The sequence below is a fragment of the Typopeltis vanoorti genome, chromosome 10 (genome assembly GCF_054136105.1).
Source record: "Typopeltis vanoorti isolate ZY-2024b chromosome 10, IOZ_Tvanoo_1.0, whole genome shotgun sequence".
NCBI lineage: Eukaryota > Metazoa > Arthropoda > Arachnida > Uropygi > Thelyphonidae > Typopeltis > Typopeltis vanoorti.
Window position 1 is genome coordinate 99,331,106 of NC_143558.1, and position 19,900 is coordinate 99,351,005.

General features: G+C 36.1%; 1 protein-coding gene across 3 annotated transcripts in view; it reads right to left on the reverse strand.

The window, feature by feature from the left end:
- The window catches only part of LOC150102627 (papilin-like), an 843,028-nt gene that overhangs the window by 331,446 nt on the left and 491,682 nt on the right, over nt 1-19,900 (reverse strand). For all 3 annotated transcript variants that reach the window (XM_090399411.1, XM_090399410.1, XM_090399409.1), the window contains one exon: nt 3,423-3,603. In XM_090399411.1, coding sequence (XP_090255537.1) covers nt 3,423-3,603 — 181 coding nt within the window. The remainder of the gene's footprint in view (nt 1-3,422; nt 3,604-19,900) is intronic.

Below are 19,900 nucleotides of genomic sequence, written 5' to 3' on the forward strand. Positions count from 1 at the left end.
TTGATAGTCAAACTAGAGTAGGTGGGATTGGATATTAGTCTAGTGCACTGAATTGGAGATTAGCTATCTTATAGATATCAATAAGTTGTGTATGTGGGAGCAATATCCCAGAAGAGGAACATTAGTAGTGGTATGTCTCAGGGGTCTGTTTTAGGGCCATTGATGTTTAAAACATGTATGTTAATGATATTGGGGAAGATCTGAATGGCGATATACAGTTGTTTGTAGTTGATGCAAAGTTGAGATGAACTACGAAGAGTAGACTGTATGTTGTGGCCTTACAAGAAGACTGGAATATACTGGAATATGCTGAGTGAATGGGCACTGGAGTGGGGATATCAGTTCAATGTTGTATAAAGTAAGGTTTTAAAATGTAAAGTAAGTTGTAAAATGTAATGTTTTAAAATTTGGAAAGCAAAGATGGGATGTAGAATTTTGCTTGGTTGGGGATATATTATTGGAGGTGGAGGAAATAAGAAATCTTGGAGCAATGTTGGATAAGGATCTAAAATTTAGAGGACACATTCCCAAAATTGTGAAGATAATACAATGAATTCTGGGAATGAGGTAGAGGACACTGACTTATAGAATTAAGGAGATTCTGGTTTCATTGTATAAGGCTCTGATTAGGCCACATATGGACTACTGTGCACAGATTTGGTCACCTGGTTTCAAAAGGATGAAGAGATGTCAGAGAGGGTCCAGAGGCAATTGATATTGAATTGCCTGAAAAAATCCTAAGGAAAAGTTGCTTAGGATTTTTTCTTGAATCTTGGAGCTTATTTCTTCTTGAATTTCAGTACTGTCTTTCTTACTATGCTAGTCATTTTCCTGGCCCAAGTCTTATATTTCTCATGCAGCTGTTCCCCACCCCTCTCCTTATACTTTTTCCATAACCTCCTTTTCATTTGCAGTTCCTATTTGATTTCATTAGTCATCCGCTTTACATGAAATCACCCATAAATCATCAAATGATCATTATAAGAAGCACCACAGACCAGACTTAAAACACTATTTTGATCACTCGTCTCTGGATCTTCTCCACCACATTCTTTTCCTCAGGAAACCAGGGGAATCCAATCTGTGAATAATAGTCCAGCTGGTCGTACATATCAAATCCTATTAAAGAAGAATAATAACTTTCATATCTCTATTGATCAGCAAGTTCTTCATCCTCTGAGGCTGATAAATAATCCTATACTGCAGACTTCCTCTGAACACAAACTCTCACCTCTAAACCTCTAATGACATCATTATGATGTCAAATGCCATCTATGTAATAGATGGAATTTGGAAAATCTGCCTTAAATCATTTCCTATATCGTTTATGAACAAATTAACCCCAACTGGCCTTGTATTTGGCTTTCGGCATATACACATACTTCAAAGTTCATATGGATGTGAAGTACACATTAAAATTGTAATACCATTAATATTGCATTGATTTTTCATGGATATGAAGTCCACAAGGAATGACATTTCATCCATGCTGATGTCAATGTGATTAAACAGCAATGGTCCAAGTGTACAGATCACTGCTACAAACCATTAAGCATAGGCCTCCTCTTTAACATGATTCCACAATATATTACACTTTCCATGTTGTCATCTTTATATCCATTCCCATTCGAATGAATCAATATAATAGAATTCCATGCAATATCCTGTCTCATAGTTTTGCAAAGTACAGCAATATAATGGTGTAGCCATTCCCCTTATGGAATTTCAATTGCCATTTATTAATAAGTAAATTACCATGACAAGACTTCCCCATCACAAAGCTGTGATGTATCATATTCCAATCTATCCATTCCAAAATTCAACCCTTAGTCAACTTTTTCTGATGCCTCAACTACCACTCCTGAGATGCTGATTGATCAATAAATTTCTGACTCAGTCTTGAGCCTCTTTTATGCAAAAAAACTATCTTGTTTTTATTTTTCCATTCCCTTGTAATCTTGCCAATATTAAGATGTAAATTAAACAGCATGGTTAGGAACATTGCCATTCCACTTCTACTTTCGTGCAATGTTGGCCAATAATCCCATGGGTGTATTCACATCGAGATTTCTTAACATCCAAAACTGAAGAGAGAAAGAGAGAGAGAAAATGAAGAGAAGAATAGAAGCTGTGGGCTTACAAATCAATCTAAACAGACTTTATATGTGAATAAGTAGAGCTACTACCATTTCAATTTCAATGTTAAGTGTAAGGTTCTGAAATTTGAAAAACAAGAGTAGGATGGAAAGTATACAACTGGTGGGGATATCTTGCAAGGAGAGAGACAGAGAGAGAAAAAATTAAGGAACTGAGAGTGATGATGAAAAGAAATGGAAATTTTTGGGATAGATCAGTAAAACTGTCAGGAAATTATGAAAGAAGATTATGGTTTCTTTTATCTGGCCAAATACAGATTACTATGCACAGTGAGAATATACTTGAAAGAATCCAGAGAATACTAAAGTAGTTTTCCAGTATCTGGAATATTTGGTATGAAGAAAGGGTGCAGAAATGCAAACTGCTGAGCCTTGCAGATTGTGGGGATGGGGGAAAGTGGACATGTGACTGAGACATAAGTTGGTAAGAGGACATTGCCAATTAATGTAGAAGAGATTTTTTGCAGAATGATTGGAAACATGGTTGGAACAAAAAGTCATTCCTGAGCAAAGGAGTGGAGAGCAGGTTTTTTTATGTGGAAAGTGGAGTGCATCACCTGAGAGTGTGGTAATGGTGAACAAGTTTAAAGCATCGTTTAATCATCTTTGTGTGTGACAATCGAACTGTCTGGTATCTCTCTCTCTCTCTCTCTCTTATCAAAGGGAGTTGATAAGAGAGAGAGAGAGAGAGATTCATTAGCTTCTTTGAAAATACACAATGCTGCATCTCACAAAACACTCCCTGCAGAAACTAGCTTAAGGAATTTGTTCATTGTGCCAGGCAGAACTGCAGAAAATCTGACTCTTTCAGCTGAATCATGCTGGTATGGAACTCTATAAATTACACTGTGAATGATAAAAAACTGCACTAATTTTTTAGTGTTTAATAGCAGATATGATCTGTTTACTCAAGAGGCATATATAAGTATATTTAGTTTTCTTTTTCCTACAGCACTGCATTACTGCTTAATTCAATATACAGTTTATAAAATAAATTCTAGTTATGAAAGAACAACATATTCATTATGCTATGTTTATTTTATTTATTGTTATGAGAACAGATTCAGAAATCATTTCTGAAAACAGTGTAGGAGAATCAGCGATGGTGTCTGAAGAGATTTCCTAGCTTCACAATTAGTGAGTAAATAAAAAACTTTAAGGGGATGGCAAAAAAAATGTACAATTCTTTCAGGATATGCAAAATGAAATGGATTTATTTAAAATAATTTTAGACTATTACATATGTATTTCTAATTATTTACTCACTTGAAAGGACCAAGAGCAGGGCTAATACCATCAATACAACACCCAAATTCAGAAGATATACAAGAGCTGCCAGATTCTTTTGTATGTTGACATCTTTCAAAGTTTGGACCTGCTGAAGTCACGCCATCAGGACAACATCCGTGTTTTGAGTTTCGGCATCCGCCAACCATCATAATCTCATCTGAGATATATCAAGAATTTTAAAAGCACATTTCACAAAAATGAAGAAAACTTGTCTGTTATTATTTAATTTATATAATAGAAACAGCAAAGTAATTTTTGAAGAATTTACTAAATGACTAATGAGAAACAGTTTAAAATATAGATAAAGAAGCCACTTTTGAGTAAACTCATAGGGACCATAAAATAATTTTTTACAGTACAATGTCTGCTAAGGCAGCACTCCTCTATAGGAAGTTCTCAGTAGTATACTTCATCAAAATATCCTTGTTGTAACAGGTGATGACTGTATAACTAAAATATATAATTTACTGGGTAATTTAACTCACATTTTGTGACTTGTTTCACATGTACATGTATCATATATTTAACGTTAAACTTTTAGTCAGCTGTGAAGAAGAAAAAAAAAAAAAAAAAAAAACCTGTTTATATTCCAGCTCGTACAGCTCCAGTGTTTTCTTCTGTCTGAAAGTGGTTTTTTTCTCCTGCCAAACAGGCAAATATCTACAACTTAACAAATAGGCACTGTATAACTGTTTCATATAATTGGAAAATTTATTCATCACAATAAACTTTAAAAAATATATGAATTGTTTTAAATTACTTTTTGTTTTCAATTCTTTTTTTTCTTTTTTTTAATAATTTTGGTACATATTTTAAGTGTTTAAGAAATGCAATATTACAAATGAGTAGATTATTTAAATACATTTTTTTTTCTAATTATCTAACAACATACAGTAACTTTGAGTCTTATAAATATATAAGATCATTTGGATCTTATATATTTTAATAAAGATATACGACTATTCATCATTTGCATAACATGCTTTAGTATTATTTCTATGGCATCACAAGAGGACTCAATGCGGAAGATCATTTCGTTCGATGCATCACAATACTTATCTCATCTCACCATGAAGTTGTTCAAAGTCTACTCATCCACTGTCCACTCTAATTCATTTCATGTACTTACCATTCTCTATGCAAAAGATTTATTTCTACTCTTTAATCACAACACTCTTGCAACTTACATGAATGGCTTTTTTTTTTTTGTTGCTAAATCTATTTAGCAAATGTCTCACACAAATACACATGTTTCAATTATATTATCTCTCAACTCCATATCTGCCAAGATCTGAAAATCAAATTTACCTCAATCAATTACACTCAATATCACAGTCCTATGATACAATCTCAGTATCTCTAGTATTGGTCGTGGGAAAGGTGCCCAGATAATGGAAGGAAGGTAAGATAGTGCCATTGCATAAGGGCAGTAACAGACTGGAAGTGTCTAATTATAGGCCAGTCTATGTGTCATCAGTAGTTGTTAAGATCTTGAAGAAAGTAGTGAGGGACCGTATACAGCATTGAGCAGATGAGGGTAATGTTATCTGTGAGAATCAACATGGATTTGTGAACGGGCACTCTTGTTTTAGCAATATGCTAGCTTTTTATAATAAAGTTACAAGAACATCAGATGAGGGAAAGGCATATACTGCAATTTTCTTAGACTTAGCAAAGGCATTTGACAGGGTGCCACATGATAAGCCGATATTTAAGTTGCATCACATGGGTCTGGATGTCACATTGGTCAACTGGATTCAGGATTGGCTGTCTGATAGGTATCAGAGAGTTGTGTATGGTGGAGCAGTTTCAAGGAGGCAGAGGGTTAAAAGTGGGCATCCCACAGGACTCAGTGCTGGGACCTATATTGTTTAACCTTTATATCAATGACATTGCCAGTGGATTGCAAGGGGATATTCAGTTGTTTGCAGATGATGTGAAGCTGGGAAGGATTATTAGTAATAGTGCAGATGTGGTAGCCCTGCAAGAGGATTTGAATAAGCTAGATAGATGGGCAAATGAATGGGATGTCGGTTTAATGCAGCAAAATGTAAGGTCTTGAGGTTTGGGAAACATTGATGGGATGCTGCATTCTCTATGGGAGGAGTTATACTGGAAAAAGTAGGGGAGACAAGAGATCTGGGGTTGATGATTGATAGAAACCTGAAATTTAGGGGACATATTGCAGACGTGGTGAAGGTAACACAGAGGATTGCTGCAATTATGAGAAGGACACTGACCTGCAGAGATAAAAGGGTTATCATTCCGTTGTATAAGTCTCTGATCAGACCACGCTTAGACTATTGTTCTCAGATTTGGTCCTCAGGATTTGAAGAGGATAAATGAACTGTGGAAAGAATACAAAGACGGATGAAGATGGTTTCAGGACTGTACAAGCATAGTTATGAGGATCGGCTGAGGGAATGTGGACTGCAGAGTTTGGTGGATAGAAGAAGGAGAAGTGATATGATTGAGACTTTTAAACTGTTGAGAGGTGGTTACAGGGTTGACACTGGGGAGTTCTTTCGCTTGGTTGAACAGCGGGAAGGAGTGATTACAAGAGGCCATCCCTGGAAGTTACAAAAGGAAACTGTGAGCAAGAGGGTGAGGAGTGGTTTCTTTGTGTGGAGGGTGGTTGAACTGTGGAATGCATTGCCTGATGGAGTGGTGAGAGCGAGAATGGTCAATGAGTTTAAGGAGTGGTATGATAGACTTTGTGTTTCTTAAGGGGGACCTCCCCTCAATGAATCTTGGCAGACTTTATGTTCTTAGGAAGGACCTCCCACAATGAGTCTTTTGACTCCATGGAGGCCTGAATAATAATAATAATAATATCTCGCTTCTGAACTCTCACCAGCATTTCCCTGTCTCCTGAATAGAGAAGACCAGACTCACTTGACAGTCCAGATGCAACTCCATCCATGATTTAACAATCATCTTCATATCCAGACTTGTTAGAGTTCTCCACTGATCTCTACTCATCCTCCCAATACATCGAACCATTAAAATTAGTCTATCATATCCTGAGATCAGAATTCTCTGCTATAATTTCTCCTAATTTTGTATTATTGCAACAACTAAACACTTACCTTTAAACCAGCTGCTATATTATCAATGTATAAATTAAATGCCCAAGAATCCTGTGATATTTGTCTCTTCACCCTTCCTGTATCTGTTAGCTAACAATATCACCATAATCATGTCACTAATCTACTATTCATCGCCATTTCCCTTAATTTCAATATCAATTTGTCATGTGGTGTTCTTATTCTGCGAAAGTCTTGCAAAATTTTTAAAAAATTACAGCATAATTAACATTTTATTATAACAAACACCACAATAATGAAACTCACTATAACAAAACTACTGAAAAGTCTTCACCACAGTCAGGATACTGCTATGATAAAGGTAATTAACAACAATAGACTCACCCATATAACAGTGAAGGAATTAAGCATGAAATCAGGAATAAGAAGACACAGTGGAGGCAACACAAGATGAATAATGGTAATATTCATTTGCATGAAAGGTATAAAGAATAAGCTAGGAAGGTAACTCAAATGGTAAACAGCAATTGTCCAATGTGACCTGAAATGAACAAATCGAGCTAAGAAAAACCCTAGGAAGTTCTTTTGATATATGTCTAGCAGAAGAATGCATGATTATGATAAGATTAGGTTAATTGATGGAAATAGTAGATTGGTAACTGCTGCAGAGGACATAGTTGAGGTATTTAATGGACAATTCAATAATTCAATTCAGGTTATTTCATCCTCACCAGTGTGACATCATGAGAAGCTCAAGTGGAAATGGGAGAGTATGAGTTTCCGATGAGTGAGCAAGACGTATATGAGGTAAACATTAAGTAAAAATTAAGTAAACAACGTCAATAAGGCAATAGGACTTGATAACATATCACAGCATGTCTTAAGAGAATGTTCCAAAAAGTTAACAGCAGTTCAAGAATTTTGAAAACCGCAACTCCCAAAGGAATAGAAAGAAGATTAAAAGTGTTATATTTTTCATAGTTGGTGATAAGGCTGAGACCAAATACAGGTTAATCTATATATCTGGAGTTGTGGCTAAGGTGTTCAAGAGGTTAGTGAAAGTAAGATAACAGAAATATGTACATAAAAACAATATTCTCTGTGAAATGCTCAGCATGGATTTGTTAAAGAAAGACAGGTCATGTTTTGCCAATTTACTTGTGCACTACAACATATTGACACATACATTGGCATAATTAGATTTTGCAAAGACTTTCGACAGATTGCAATACATCAAGTTGGTAACTAAATTAGAAGGTAGGGGATAGATTGTGGTATTCTGGTTATAAAAGTTAACATTACAAAAATGGCAGCAGTAAAGAAATGTATGCCAGCAAAGCAGAAGGTTTCAACTTGGATTTTGAGTTTTTCTCTAGAATTTTTGCAGTGGATACAATGCAACAATTGTTTTATGTATGTGCCCCAAAATATGTGATATCTGGAGTGTGGATTAAATGATAAGTATTATTGGAACGTAACTAAATTAGGAATGTTTTATAGTGTATGAGAAATGCAATGAAAGGTTAGGGCATTCCAAAAATGAGAAATGTGTTACCAGGAATAATCAGAGTTTATGCAAGAGTTAATGAAAATGAAGAGTCAGGTTAAATGTATTATTATTATTATTTTACAGCATCTCCATGGAGTGTGGAGACTCACCGCCGGAGACCCAAAATTAACACTATGCACACAAATTCTATCACACCTCTCCTTGAATCCATTCACCACCAGGGAACTCACAACCAATTCTGGCAATCCATTCCACTCACTCACCACTCTCCATGTAAAACATTTGGTCTGCACACCCCCTACTAACTACACTCTTACACAAGTTCCATGTTCCAATGCCCAAGTTCTCTGACTGTTTGTCATATATTGAAAACTTTCACTTGCATCAATTTTATAAAACCTCTTTAATATTTAAGTTTCTATCTTGTCCCCTCCTTTCTGCCTATCAACTAAACTATGTAACCTACAAACTTTCAACCTACCTTTGTACGGAGTTTTCCACAGACCTGTCACCATCTTACTCCCTCATTTCTGAATCCTCTCTACTACCTCCTGGTGCCCAAAACCAAGATATGACCAAATCATAGCCTTATAAAGAGGGATAACTTCCTTATCTTTACTTGTAAGTGGTTTTTTTTTTCAACGTCCAAGCAATTCTTTGAGCTATTTACCAACTTTTGCAATATGCCCCCTGAACTTCATCTCTTTGTCTGCCATTATCCCCAAGTCCCTAGCCTCATCAATTTCCTGCAATTCAATACCATCAATATGATACATCATATACAACCTTTTTAACCCAAAGTGCATAACCTTACATTTTGCAGCATTAAATTTACAATCATTACCCTTTGCCCAATGTAGGATATCTACATTGTCTTTATCAACTATTGCTCTCTCCAGTTTCTCCATCAGCAAACAACTGAAAATCCTCTCTAAAATTTTCCCCTATTTCATTAAAGATCAAAATTAAAGAGTAGTGACCCTAGTACCAAACCCTGAGGTACTCCACTAGTCATCATATTCTCCTAGACTAAACCCCACTATATACTACTCTCTTGTGTCTGTACATCAGCAGTTCACAATGCCATACTGCCCACTATACAGTATTGGATCCCCCCCCACCTGTAGTATTTTACCTTTCACTAACTTTTCCAAAACTTTAACAACCACTACTGATAGACAGTGGCGTATTTAGGCATTTCCCACCCCTAGGCCCGCAGAAAGTGCCGCCCCTCATAACCTCATGATACCAACCTCCAGTGACTGAAGTTGCAGTAGAATCCCACTTGCTTCACATCGCATAACTTTCTTCTGGGCGATGTCATTTTCAATTTCGGACAAAGTGGAAATGATTTCCATCCATCCCTCACGAAGACTCTGACAGGCATCATCACGAGCTGACCAACGAGTAGGCGAAGGACGTTTGATTACTTTTGCAGAAGTTTCCAGGTGTTTTCTTAGAACACTCCACCGATGTGTTGAAGATGTGAAAAATACGTACAGTTTCTGAAGGACATCAAAAAATGCGGAAGAGTATGGAGAGGATTCGGCAGAGCAAGTACCAGTTAGAAACAGAGAATGTCCAGCGCACAGTGTGAATTCTGCCAATGGATTTATTTCAAGAATTGTTGCTTGCAGTCCAGTGTATTTGCCTGACATGTTACTAACATTATCATAAGCCTGCCCTCTGCAATTTGCTACATCAATTCCAACCTCGTTTAGTGAAGCAAAACCTCCTCTCATAACTCTTCAGACTTGTGACTTATGTTAGGAATGAAACGCAAGAAATGCTCCACAGGAGTTCCATGTTCTTTCACATATCGTACAATGAAGGATAGCTGATCAACATGAGACAAGTATGGTGTTGAGTCAACACTTATGGAATAGTAGTTAGCTATTTTAAGTTCTTCCACAATAAATTTGATTTCTTGCTCGCCCATTATTTTAATAAATTCCTCATACGTGGCAAAGGAAAAGGAAACGAAACCTTTTCCTTTTTTCCCCGCTTTTGGCAATGTGCTCAGCAAGAAAGGGATCAAATTCACTAATTTCTATTGCCTTTGTGTCAAGTTACCGACAACAATACAGTAGCTTTCCGTGCACATGTCTCAGTCTGTATAGTTATGCAGAATCTGATTACATGCTGATATGCTTGCAGACTAAACTTACAATGAGGAAAAGAAAAATATTTCTCTACTAGTGAGCAGTGTGGCATATAAGGAACATGTTATAATTACAAAAATGAGAGCCTGGAAATTTCCGCTGCCCCTCAAAATTTGCCACTCTAGGCCCGGGCCTATATGGCCTATACCTAAATACGCCACTACTGATAGATTGTATGGAAGAGGAAACTGAACATTTAAAGAAGAAATTAACTGACGTAAATGAGAATGAAGTTAATAGGAAGAAGAAAGTATCTAAAGATGATAGAGTGGCTTTATATTGTAATTCAATCATTAAAGGTATAGTAAATAGCAAGGTACATAAGACAAATTTTCCAGCCGGTACAATAAAAAATATCAGATGCTTTGCATAGATGAAGAAACAGGCATCAGAATTAGTGATAGTGGTGAGCAGAAACAACTTAGACAGTGAGAAAAGCATGTGGAAAGAAATTAGAATAAGTTGTTGCAGGAGGTGAAGGATAAAAGTGTCATTGGAAAAGTGGTTAGTTTATTCTGCAGGAAGTTTTTGGTATTGAGACCACATAGGAGTTTATCAAAAATAAACAATTAAAACCCAACAAGTTTTGCATTGTAAGACTTACATCATCAGGGCTAGTGGTACATAAAAGTTTTACACAACAAAAGCCTATTAACAATTAATTACACATATTACATGTTTTTATAATAACTTCACAACTGTTAAATAATTGATAAATCAGAATACAAATGATAAATTCGTTATTGTATGTATGTTGGAACATTGCCAGTTGTTGCTGTTGTGTTCTGTGGTATCACGTGTGCTATATCCTACATCTGTTGCAGTTAAATTTTGATGAAAGCAGACCATATTTGATGTAAAATTAAGCCTTTATTTTTATTGCATTGTGTAGGGATCCTAAGCATTTGTGAGGATTCTTTAAATTTTCCTGTGAAACACTTATTATCAATATATGACATTTATGTTTGTTGCCAGAGTACTTGATGGCCTGTTGTGTAGAATGCCAGGCTTGATTTATGCTCTTTTATTTTTTTGATGTCTTTTATGTGTTCAACATGTGGATCTCTCCTGACCTCTCTGTCTGGCCTACATAACAAATACCACAAGAGCAATGAATCTCATAGATACTGTTTTTTTTTTTTTTCATGGGATGATGTGGAGGTTTTGGTGGATGTAGGAATCTTGATATGTTTTGTAAAGGTACAAAAGCCACTTTTATGTTGTACTCAAGGAGCAACACAGCCACTTTGTCCATGACATTTTGATGTAAGGCAGTATGATTGCATTCTCGAAATCTTGTTCAAGTAAGGGAGTTGCAGGAGATGTATTAAGAATTTTTCTGATCATCTTGGGTTCAAAACCATTAAGTGCAAGGTTCTGTTTTAGGTAGTGCAGTTCTTCATTCCTTTTAATTAGCATATTTGATATATGCTATGGCTGTGGAATGCATTGCCTGATGGAGTGGTGAGGGCGAGAACGATCAATGAGTTTAAGGAGTGGTATGATAGACTTTGTGTTTCTTAGGGGAGGGGGGGGAGGAACATCCCCTCAATGAGTCTTGACAGACTTTATGTTCTTAGGAAGGACCGCCCACGATGAGTCTTTTGACTCCATGGAGGCCTGAATAATAATAATAATAATAATAATATTTTATGCCCTGTCTTATAAAGTTTTAATTATGCCTTTCTTTTGCAATGAATGGTAGAGTAAAGCAGCATTTAAAAATCTTCCCATTGTGATAGGTTTTCTGTATACAGAGAAGGATAACCTTTTTCCTCTTCATTTACTTCGACAAGGATATCAAGGAAAGGTAATTTTTTGTGCTGTTCTAGTTCAATAGTAAAATTTATATTGGGATGCAAGTTGTTCAGATAATCTTTGAAAGCAATCAGCTCATCCACCTTTCTCGACCAAATGACGAAAATATTATTATTATTATTATTATTATTATTATTATTATTTGACACCTCCAGGGAGTTCAAAGACTCATCGAGGGAGGGCACCTGCTGTACAACTCTGTCTCCACCATTCAATCCATTAACTACGGCAACGCCATCTACCGATGACCACCACCACTAGTATTTCCGCAGACAATCACAAACATCCATGCCCACGGCGGGATTCGAACCCGCAGCCTTTTGGCTGGAGAGCGGATACGCTAACCACTCGGCCAACCAGGCTGGCATTGACATAACCATATCATTGACATAACCAAACTTTTCATTTTTTCTGATAGGTTTTTAATGCATTAGTTTATTAATGGTTAGTTTATTGCCCAGATATGACAGTATTGAAATGAGGAGAGCAATGATAATGAAAAACAAGATGGTTGAATTGTGTGAGGCAGAGAATATTCACTTTGTGAATACTCTCTGCCTCATATGAATTTGAATGAATTTGAAGGAAGTTAAGAATGGTTCTTCAAAACCTAACCATTCAGATGGGTTAGAATGATAACCCATCTGAATGGGTTACTCTCTGCTATAATGCACCTCTCTCTTCATTCTGACCCATCTGATCCAGTATGGTCAGATGATTGCCTTATATATCATAGCAGCAGTACAATGTGCAGTCTTTGCAACACTTGCAATGTGCCCTTAAAACTTTAGTAAAATGTCTACCATCACCCAAGATCCCAAATCTCATCCACTTTCTGAAGCATAGCTCCACAAACACAGTATGTAGTCTTATATGTCTGTACTCCAAAGTGTAATACCTTGCATTTATTAATATTAAAACTATAACCCGATTCATCTGTCCAAGCTAAAAGTCTATTCAAATCTTCTTGTAGAGAATTAAAGCAACACTCCTGGTAATTCTGCCTAACTTTGCACCATCAGCAAACATTTGAAGATCCCAAGTCAATGCATATGAAATATCATTAACAAATAAGTTAAAGAGAACCAAGAACCAGGCCCCAAAACAGAAACTCGAGGTACACCATTCCGTCATGCACAATTTGCTGGTATCTTTCAGAAAGCCAATCAATCCATCTAAGAAATCTATTATCTAATCCTGTCGTCAGTACTTACACACCAATCTGTAATGTGGTAAACTATCAAATGCATTTACAAAATCCAAGAAAAATCACTTATATGAATCACCCTTATCCAACACATTCATCACCTTATCATAAAATGTAAGCAGATTGCTAAAACATGACATGACTTACCTTTCACAAATCCATGCTGACCATCATAGAGCAACTTATGTCCATCAACCCCCTGTATTCTTTTCCTAACCAATTTCTCCAACACTTTGACCATCTAAAATTGGAAACTTCTGTCCTAGAACCATTCTTGTGGAGTGATACTATTTTGCCTTTTTTTCCACTTCTTAGGAATCATTGGCATTGCAAGAGTTTCAATAAATAACCAGGGCAATGGCATGATTAACTCTTTAGCAATTTTTTAAAAATATGTGGTAATATGACACCAATTCCTACAGCCTTATTATCATCTAATCCAAGCAACAATTCATACATCTCTGATTCTTTAACTTTTAACTCTCCTAATCTTTGTTTTGTTTCTATATGCCACACAACATCATTCACACCACTATCATATACACTGATGAAGTGGTTACTAAATAATTCCACCATATCATTTGCTGTTGTTATTCTGCTACCATAATTATCTAAAAGTGTCAACCTGTGATAAAGGATCTGAAATTTAGAGGACATATTACTGAAATTGTGAGGACAATACAACGAATTCTGGGAATGATGCAGTGGACACTGCTTTATAGAAGTAAGGAGATTCTTTTTCTCTTGTATAAGGGTCTTGATTAGGCCACATATGGACAATTGTGCACAGATATGGTCACCTGGTTTTCAAAAGGATGAAGACATGTTGGAAAGGGTCAAGCGGCAATTGACTAAGGTAGTCTCTGATCGCTACAATGTTGAATATGAGCAAAGGTTGAGAACATGCAATTTACAGAGTCTAGTGGATTTGCCATTTTGCCACATATGGACAATTGTGCACAGATATGGTCACCTGGTTTTCAAAAGGATGAAGACATGTTGAAAAGGGTCAAGCGGCAATTGACTAAGGTAGTTTCTGATCACTGCAATGTTGAATATGAGCAAAGGTTGAGAACATGCAATTTACAGAGTCTAGTGGATAGGAGAAAGAGTGGTGATATGATAGAGATGTACAAGTTGATAAGGGGTTGTTATAGAATCAATGCTGGAGAGGTTTTACAGAAAACAGGAAGATCAGGGGAGAATCAGAGGTCATCCCTGGAAGCTGTATAAGGAGGTTGTGAGCAGGTGAATGAGAAGCAGGTTTTTTGCAGAGTTGTGAATGATTGGATTGCCTTGCCTGAGAGTGTGGTGTGGTGTGAATTTGAGATTTGAGAATTTGAGTGTGTTTAAGGCACAGTATGATGAGCTGTATGTATGATAAAAGGATCTCCTAGATGAGTCTCTGACTCCAAGTGGCCTTGGGATAATAATAATAATTATTATAAATCTCCCCAACCTGTTGTTAATATCATTATTATTATTGTACAGGCACCCCCATGAAGCCTGAAGACTTGTCGAGAGAGAGAGACCCAATTTATTTGCCATACCTTTCCTTGAACACATTAACTGACAGAGCGCTAACAACAGACTCTGGCAACCCATTACATTCATTCACAACTTTCAAAGTGAATGAATGGAATGGTAGTAGTCCTTATGCACCTACTAACCACACTTACACTCAAATTCCAGAGATGACCTCTTGTTCTGTCCCCCCTCTAGATAAGTGCTGAAACATATCCCTTGCATCAATTCTACAAAACCTTTAACTTAAAGCTTCTGTCATATCCCATCTTTTTCATCTATCAACCAACTTCTGCAGTCCACACATACCCTGAATCTATCCTCATAGGGAACATTCCACAGACCACTCACTATCTTGGTTACTCACCTCTGAATTCCCTCCTCATCTCCAAGAAACTCATGTGACATACAGTATCAACAACCAAGTAATCTTATAAGCTACTTTAGCAACCTTTGCATGTCCTCTAAACTTTAACTCTCTGTCTACTGTAACCCCTAAATCTCTAGCTTCGTGTAATTCCCGGAGTACAGTTCCATCAATGTGGTACAGCACACTTTGCAATCTATTTATTCCAAAATGTATGACTTTATTCTCCACGTTAAACAGATACCTGTTATGTTGTTTATTTTTTTTACGGTATATATTAGAACACAGAAACTAAGTAAATAATTAATTTATTAACTTATTGCTGATATTTCGCTGGTGTTATAACCAGCATCTTCAGAGCACAAAAACACAGTTTGTTACAATACGCAAGACTATGACAACATGGTGTGATCAGCAGACTGGTTAAACAAAATTGCAACAGCAACACAAAGACTAGAGTCTTGATATTTTGGCACCCTCTATCTGAAAAAAACAAACAAAAAAACTATCACATAAGTCTAGAGTCCTACAAAAAAAAAAAAAAAAGGCATACTGGTTTTTTCTTAGGATGACTGTCTCCAAGATCTTAGGCAAGTTAATACAGCCATATTTGTTGAGATTTGGAGTGCATTTCAGGGCTTCTGTCGCCTCTAAGAACAATCTCTCCGACTTATAAGAGTTTTTGTGTAGTACTTTTGTTTCCAGTTGATCCTGTGTGCAGGGGTATCCAGAACATGGTCTGCTAGGCCTGTCTTGCCATAATGATAATTCCGGACGTTTTTTTTTTTTTTTTTTTTTTTTTTCAGATAGAGGGTGCCAAAATATCAAGACTCTAGTCTTTGAGTTGCTGCTGCAATTTTGTTTAACCAGTCTGCTGATCACACCATGTTGTCATAGTCTCGCATATTGTAACAAACTGTGTTTTTGTGCTCTGAAGATGCTGGTTATAACACCAGCGGAATATCAGCAATAAGTTAATAAATTAATTATTTACTTAGTTTCTATATTCTAATATATACCGTAAAAAAAATAAACAACATGTTCGACAAACACATAAGTCTGTCCACACGTTTAAAGATACCTGTTATATTTTGCCCATACTGACAGCCTATTTAAATCATCCTGCAAGCTCTCCACATCATCTTGATTCACTATTACTCTACCTAATTTTGTATCATCAGCAAACAACTGAATATTTCCTTTCAAATTATTTACTATATCATTTATGTACAAATTAAACAGTGTAGTGATCTTACACTGAACCGTATGGCACACCTCTAGTCACCAGTTTGAACCTGGATTCTGATCCTCTGTATACCACCTGTTGATATCTGTCCAGCAGTCGCCCTCTTATCCACATAACCGGTGTCATTTCCATTCCCATTTGTTCTAATTTGCATAACAGAGTGTCATCTGGTATTTTGTCAAATGCCTTTTCAAAATCTAGTAGAAATCATCATGTGCTAATTTCCTTTATCTAACTCAGCTGTTACTCTATTATAAAAAGTTAGTAAGTTACTAAGGCTTGACTGACCTGTCAGAAAGCCATGTTGCCCCTCATGCAGTATCATCTTCTTATCCACACATTCTTGAATTCTCTTTTTGATCAATTTTTCAGTACTTTTACCACCACACCTGAAATACTGATTGGTCTATAATTTATAATTTGCTACTACAGTCTTCATGCAAGGCAATTATTTTGCAGTTTTCCACTCTCTTGGAATTCTATCAGAGCTGAGACTTAAATTAAAGCACCTAGTCAGAGGCACTGCTAGTTCCCTTGCACATTCACTTGTATAATTGTTCATGATACATACAGTATCATCAGCAAATAACTGGATATTATCCTCTACACCAGTGTTTCTCAAACTTTCTATATCCATGTATCTCATTTTAAAATTTTAGTAACATCAGCATGCTCCATTTTAGAAAAAGACAATTTGGGAGAAATCATTTAACCATGAATAATTAATTATAATGGCATTTTTTAACATTTGCATTATAATAAATTTCTGGCATGAAACTTTTTTAATTATTAAATACATTTTTAGTTATACAAATCCAATATACATATTATAGAAACAATAATCATGAAATTTAAATTTTCAGTAATAAAAAAAGAAGCTTAATGAGACAAATGAAATTTAGTGGAAAGTTTCAACCACACAGATGAATACAATCTTGCCATCAACCAGAGCCTTCTCTGACAGAAGTCAGTTGAGACATGCTAGAGGCATGTTTTGTTTAAAGCTTCTTTTAGATTTTATTTATTAAAGTTACAGATAGATCCATACTTATTTATGACAATTCAATGACAAAAATATAAATGTATAAATATTTTATACTCCACACTCACTACACTTTTTGGATGACACATTCCAATTTCTCTCCAAGCAAAATACCTACTTCTCACCTACTTGTTCACATCCTCCTTGTACAGCTTACAAAAGGGATTGCCTATTATTTCTCCCATCTCAGGTCTCTACCCACTCTGAAAAACTCATCCACCTTAATCTGATAATAACCCATTACCAACTTATATGCCTCAGTCATGTCCTTCATCCTTCTATCCATACTCTGCAGATTTCATTTCCTCAATTTGTCTTCATACTCAATAATTCAGACAGACCAGAAACCACTTTAGTCAATTGTCTTCCGTCATCAAGCAAACCCTTTAGAATATCTCTTTATCCTTTTGAAGCCAGATGACAAGATCTGTGCACATATGTGGTCTGATCAAAGCCTTATACAATAAATTATAGTATCTTACCCCTGCGTGTCAATGTCATCCATACAATTGTCATAATCTGTTGTGCTGTCCTCACAATTTTAACAAAAATGTCCTTGAAAATTTCAGTTCTCTATCCAACATTAACTTTGAGATTCCACATCCTGTAAGATTTCACCACCAATCTTATATCATGCATTCCATCTTTGCTTTTTAACATGTTCGCTGCCAACTACGAGTATACTCGTAGTTGGTAAACCAGCTACACAAGCCAGCTACGAGTATACTTGTATGACACTTACCGCCGGCAATGAGATTACTGTACTGACCTTGAAGAAGTGAAAATGCTTGGCTTGTGGAGCTAGCATCAAAACTGTGTATTCTCATAGACAGTATATGCTCTGCACAAGCCAACTACGAGTATACTCGTATGGCGCTCACCGCTGGCAACGAGATTACCGTACTGACCTTGAAGAAGTGAAATTGCTTGGCATATGGGAACAGACTATGCCGAAGTAGCGTGGCAGCGAACATGTTAAAACTTGTACTTTGCAACACTGAACTGGTAACCTCGATCAAAGGCTAAAACATCAGTTCTATTCCTTAGAGTTCTACAAATAACTGAACATCACTGTTTAAATCTTTTTCAACATTATTTACAAACAAATTAAACAGCAATGGTGCCTCAAGAGTCTGTTCTCAAGAGTTCTTCCCCCCCCCCCCCCCCCATGAGATATTGCTTCCCCATACACACCTTGCTAACTGAGCTATCAGACAGCCAATTTCCAATCTTGCACACTAATCTACCATGCAATCCCATCATTTCCAATTTAATTACAAGCTTGTTGTGTGGCAGTCTATCAAATGCTTCTGCAAAATCTAAACATACCAGTGCCTTGTCCAATGTATTTGTAACCTTGTTATAATAAATAAGCAGATTATCAAACCATGATCTTTCTGCGGTAAACCCATGTTGTCTGTCACAAACAATGAGGCTGTTTTCAAACTAATTCTGAATTTTGTCATCATTAGTGAATCATTTTCTTGTCTGCTCTTTGTACTGCTCATGCAATTGATTATTACCACTCAACTTTTGCTGCCTCCATAATGCCTTCTCTTTCCAAATTACATAGTATATAGTGGCCCTGTAGCAGCAGCAGCTAAATACTACATAAATTAGTAAAGAGCGCAGGAAAGACAAGTGCTATTTTGCATAGTAACTGGAGATACTGCTTGCATTTTAGTATAATATTATTTATTTTTGTCTTCAAGTACCTGTATGATTGTTGGCTTAAATGGATTTGTTACTGATTTTTTTTTATTGAATTTTTGAATCTTTCCTTGAATAGAATACAATGGTGACATGCACGGAGTCTACATACCCTGTAGCATGAAGATAAAATATTGTTAGTGATGTAGACTTTTTGAAAATGGTTCATTGTCATTAGTGCAACATGTATCCATGGTGAAATGTAAAAGATGCATTTATGGAAAGATTGAACAGGGGGAGAGAGAGAGAGCGAGAGAGAGAGAGAAGATATGGATTTCTAGAAGGTGCTATATTTTGTTAGACTATGAGTTATCAGTGAATGTAGACTGAAGTAATTAGAGTTAGTGTAAATGAAAGAAATGCAAACAGAACATGAAATACTGAGACTGAGGGAGTGAAAGATGCAAGAATGAAAAACCAAAGAAAGTGATATGGAAGCATAAGGAAGTAGGAATGAGAAAATGGGATTGTTTTGCATTTTGTAGCACAAGGAGAGCTAGAGAGACTACAGGAGCATTAGAGAGTGAAATTGCTGGAATGCAAAATTTGAAGAAAGAGCTGTTCAAAATGAAAAAATTAAATGAGGAATATGTAGAGTGAATTAGTAGTATAGTGAAAATAAATGAAAAAAAATAAAAATAATGCACGAAAAAAGAGTTCACCTCTTTGTCTCTTTTTTCACGCATTATTTTTTTTAATCGGTTAATCAGAGTACATAAGATCTGTAATCCAGTAGGGAGGGTGAGAAAGATAATTCACATTTTGGATATGAGGAGGAAACAAGCAAGAGATTATTATTATTATTATTATTATTATCCCAA